The sequence below is a fragment of the Buceros rhinoceros genome, unplaced genomic scaffold (assembly GCF_000710305.1).
Source record: "Buceros rhinoceros silvestris isolate BGI_N320 unplaced genomic scaffold, ASM71030v1 scaffold13366, whole genome shotgun sequence".
In the NCBI taxonomy this organism is placed as follows: Eukaryota; Metazoa; Chordata; class Aves; order Bucerotiformes; family Bucerotidae; genus Buceros; species Buceros rhinoceros.
In genome coordinates, this window is record NW_010415944.1 from 1 (window position 1) to 4,659 (window position 4,659).

The 4,659-nt window shown below is 46.6% G+C and overlaps 1 protein-coding gene across 1 annotated transcript in view; it reads left to right on the forward strand.

Moving 5' to 3' along the window:
• Positions 1 to 325: 325 nt before the first annotated feature.
• GAB3 (GRB2-associated binding protein 3) overlaps positions 326 to 4,659 on the forward strand; it is a gene marked incomplete at its 3' end in the record, with an annotated part of 61,831 nt that continues 57,497 nt past the window's right edge. Inside the window, exon 1 of the mRNA XM_010137610.1 lies at positions 326 to 397. Within this exon, the coding sequence (XP_010135912.1) occupies positions 326 to 397 (72 nt within the window). The remainder of the gene's footprint in view (positions 398 to 4,659) is intronic.

Sequence of the window (4,659 nt, forward strand, 5' to 3'; positions counted from 1 at the left end):
CCGCCCATCACGTGCTCGGTGTGTTGCATTGTGTTTGCGGCGGAGGGAGGGCTGGCCGTGTCAGTGATCAATGTCATGACTTCCTCCTCGGGCTGGAGCAGTATCAGAGCCCAGCTGAAGGAAGCTGATTACTGCGGGTTTCAAACTGGCTGGGAACAATACACACACGCACCCACACACACAGACACGCACAATCGCACAGGCACACGCACACACGAGCACACGCACACGCACACGAGCACACACGACCACGCACACACACAGGCACCCGCACCCGCAGCCCGCACCCTGGCTCCCGCGTCGCCGCTCCGCGCCGGGGGGGAAGATGAGCTCAGGGGACGTCGTTTGCACTGGATGGCTCATTAAATCACCCCCCGAGAAGAAACTCAAGAGATACGTAAGTGCAGAGGCTCTGCTGGTATTTTTTTCTCGCTAAAGGGATTTCGGCATGTGCTCGGTGCCGTGCTCTGCCTTTGGAACGTCTCGCCTGTTCGGGCTTCGCCTTGGACCAAAACAAAAAGATTTACAAGTCCATGCGCTTGTGGAGTATTTTAGTTTTCGCCGATACTCTTGTCCCTTTGGATTTACCCTTTCCTGGCTTGTAAGATTATAATACTTGGGTTGTTATGCAACGTATCTTGGGTTAAAAAACCACATTTCGGTTTCAGTTAATGTTGCCGTAACTAACAGAATTATTGTAACAGAATTTCAGATGTCGCTTGTCCAGGGAAGGGCGATAACCGCCTGAAAAAAAAAATACTTTAGATTCGGAGTCTCGGCTTTGTTAAGGTGCCATGTAATTTCTATGACACTTGCTAAAGGCAACATCTGCAATAGTTTTATTGACCGGTTTAATACAGCAGGCGCGGTCGCCAGCAGCAAGCTTTACTTTCAGTCCGTGATAAAGAGGTGCGGGAAGATGCCGTGCTGCGAAGTTGCTACTAGCTGAGAGGTGAAGGGGGCTGCTGAGAAGCAGCGAGCGCTGCCTGCATGGAGAGCTGCGGCTGCATTATGTGCAGAGGGGGCCCCTTGTTTCGCTCTCTATCTGCCTGACTGTTTTTCGAACAAAAAAAAAAAAAAAAAGGGTGTGCGTTGCCAGCGTAGGAAACGGTATCATTGCGGGGCTGCGGGGAGGGCGCTCAGGGCAGAAATAAACGACCCTTAAAAAAATGCTTGGGACAGCGTTACAGATGTCAGCCCATCGTGGGCCATTAGGCATACTCACGTGTGATGGTTCGTCGTCAGGCGCGTCGGTGCTGTAGATCCACTTTTGGAATCGGTAATTCTCGTTTGAGTCACGCACTGCTCACCCAACGCACCCCTGGCCGGGGAGAAGGATGCCACCATCCTGGCCCTGGGCTGCTGGGCCGTACGCAGCTGACATCATTGGTCAGATCCACTCCTATTCATCAGCATTTTTTTCGACACTGCTGATGTTGGCTTTTTCTACTAATACAAGGAATAACTGTCTCGTGAAGAAACGGGTGGATATCGTTAGGTAGTGTGTTTTCTCTTTGCACTAAAAACTAGGAGAAAGGCTAATTGACTGATGTTAGAATTTACTCTTAACTTGTCCAGAGTTTCTTCTTTTAGATCACAGTGTTCCATTGAAATGGCTGAATATTTGCTTTGTTCAGTTTGCATTTTCCAGTTCAAAAATACCCACCATGATGTGTCTCAAGGGAGCTGCAAATAAAATACGGATATCTAATTTTTGTTATATTTTGTAACTAATAGCACTGTACAGCCGGCACTAGACAATGTAAGAGCCACTGATTCACCCAGCTGGTATCATTAGTAACTCTGCCAGTGAAGCTATTTTTGATGACTCAATATTCATAAAAGGGCAAAGTAGAGAAAACAGAATGTGATAAAGATGGGATTTGAAAGCCCCCATTATACAGTCAAGATAATAGTCACACAACAGGGGCTCTGATCAGCTCACAAGACTAGTTGCAGTCTGCTCTGCTCAGATTTTGCACTGCAAAACCTAGGAAAATTGGGTCTGTGTTATTCTTCAAACATCAACTACTAGATTAGCCAGATCTCTGCAGATTAGGCTTTGTTTTCTGGTTAGGAGGATAAGCTGCTCCTTTGTCCCATAGTAAAGCAGAAAGAAATCTGCTGCAAGTACAGCAAAGATTAATGTCCGTTCTCATATGACTGGTCACAGAGTGGATGCTACAAACCAAATGGAAATTGCCTCTTACCCGCTGTAAACTGGTTTTTTTCCCACTTTTTATGTCGTTTCACCAGCGTGGTAGCTTGTGCATCTTGCGCTGGTGTGGTAGATAGCTCAGGCTGAACCACAGTGACTGCTTAAAAACAACACCAGCTTTAAAACAATGACTGTTTAAACTGACTTCAGTAGGTGTCAAGTGTCAGCCGCTTACAGGAGAATGGTGTTGGCTCTGGTTCTGAACTGACAACATACATAAATTCCCAGGCTTTACACCACCCTTTGTGTTCAGTTGGCAAAACCCATGGTCTGAGCTGAAGCTTCCAGGGAGCTTCAAATGCGGGCTTGGTCTGCTGCCCACTGGGACCTCTCTCACACTGGAGTGATTCAGTTGCTCTCACGGGGCTGTCTCCCAGTTTATATTTTCCCGAGTTCAGCATCCGGCCTTTGTAAGGTCCAGCCTGAGGGTCTCTTGTTTTACACACAGATAAATTCTTAATCCTCCATCCATTACACTCACTAAGAAAATCCAGTTGATTTCAGTGGAATCTGTAGTTGAGACCAAAGTGATGAATTCGGCTTGTGAGACTGGGAACTCCAAATAGTCCCACTGAAGCCACTGAGAATATATACTGTGTTTACAAACGTAAACAAATGCATCTTTGTGAGATCGGAGCCTAAGGACCCAAGTATACCTTCATTTTCGCCTGTTCTCTGACAAAAGCAATTACGTTTTCTACGCATAAACAAGTCAGAGTTTGGCTCTAGGTAAGCAGAACATAGTTTTCAAAACTTTGAAAAGGGAAATGCAGGTGTTAGGAGTCTATATTTTTCCTGTAATGTCTTACGAAGCTGATGCTCTTAGTAGCACTATTCTTAGAAGTGTCTTATCATTCCCTAACAAAGGCTGCTCTCTTGCATGTGCAGGAAACGAACAGGAGATTAATTACCCGAGTGTAACTTTCTGTAAAAACAGAGAGCTTAATGCTGAGTGCAGAGAATTCATCAGAAAGCCCAGGGAGCTTCACTTCGGCAGACAAAGTCTCTAATAGTGGTTTAATAGCATGTACCATGCTTTGCCCTCTCTGTGATGCTGGAACCATGAGTCCACTGTGTCAGCCTGTCTAAAGAGGCACTTGTGCAGGGAGTCTCCCAGGAGAGCACTTGGTGTCTGTTGCAGTTCTTTGTTCCCTAAGTGTGATCTGAAAGCTGCTCCCATTTCTCCACTTGGTTCCAGCTTTTCTCCCTGCTCTGTGAGGTCCTGAGGGGTGCCAGGGAAACCCCGATGCTCTGGAGGAGCTAGACATGGGGCGGGAGCAAGAGAGGAAGAAAGCTGCTACCAAAAACTAGGAAGCAGTAGTGGTGGAGGTGAAGTCCATCATGCCCTAGACCAAAAATGTTGTGTTTCAGGCCCAGCTTGACATTCAGCCCCATAGGAGGAAAACCTGGCCCCGCTGCAGACTTTTGGTATTGGTAGTAGTGGATCAGGAGTACCAGCCTCTGTAGGGAATTAGATGTGGGAGCATCTGCCTCAGGTTTGGTGGGTTTCACAGTGCCTTATATTAGTGCTGAATACATCCAACCAGGGATTTACATTAGTCATTCACAGCCACAGGGGAAAATAATATTTATTTTTAAAAATATTTAAAAATTCAGAAGGCTCGGGGTGGTGTCATTCACATAATCCAGTTCTGTAATGCCAGCCTTGAACCTCCAGCTTTTTGGTACTTCGTATATAGACATATATCTGCTCACTGACTGGTAATACTTGCTTTCTGTTTACTGGAGGGAGCGGGAAGGATGGTTTCATGGCCTAGGAAAAAAAGGAGTTACTACAGCCAGTGCAATAGGAGGGGAAAAAAGACCTGGAGGAAGGCACAGAGGATGTCTAATGAAGTAAGAGACTGGTGAGAAGACACGTTGTCCACCTGCCGATAAGGGGGAGAAGGTGGGATTTTTAGCAGGCAGCTCGTTTCAACTTATCCTGCAATCGCTGTCCTGTAGTTCATCACACCTCTGCGGAGCAGCAGCGGTAGGTACCCGGCCCGTCCACCAGTTCCGGTGAATGCCACACCAGAATTTCCTTACTGGTAGTGTTAAGTGACGTGGTTTGCGATAGTAAAGAGCCAAGTACAGATGCTTGCTTGTTGTGAGTCAGTGCAGCTCCATTTAAGTCGCTGCTGCACAGCTGTACCCCAGCTGAAGAGCTATTTTTAATCTTTGGTACTATCTAGTTTGATGAGGGAAGACCACTTGCTCAGAAAAAGGCAAGTTTCCAACTTCGTGTGAGTTGTTTCTTTAAACATTATTGAAAATCAAAATTCCTTGTCAGCATGTCTAGAACGAGAGTCCCAAATGGACCCCATGTTAGAAAATACGGCCTTGCGCTTCGTATCACACTTCTTGGAGTGTCTGGTCTGGGAAGACAAACAGAGGTATAACTTAATGCAGCAGATGCAAAAAGCTGGTAAAGGGGTGCC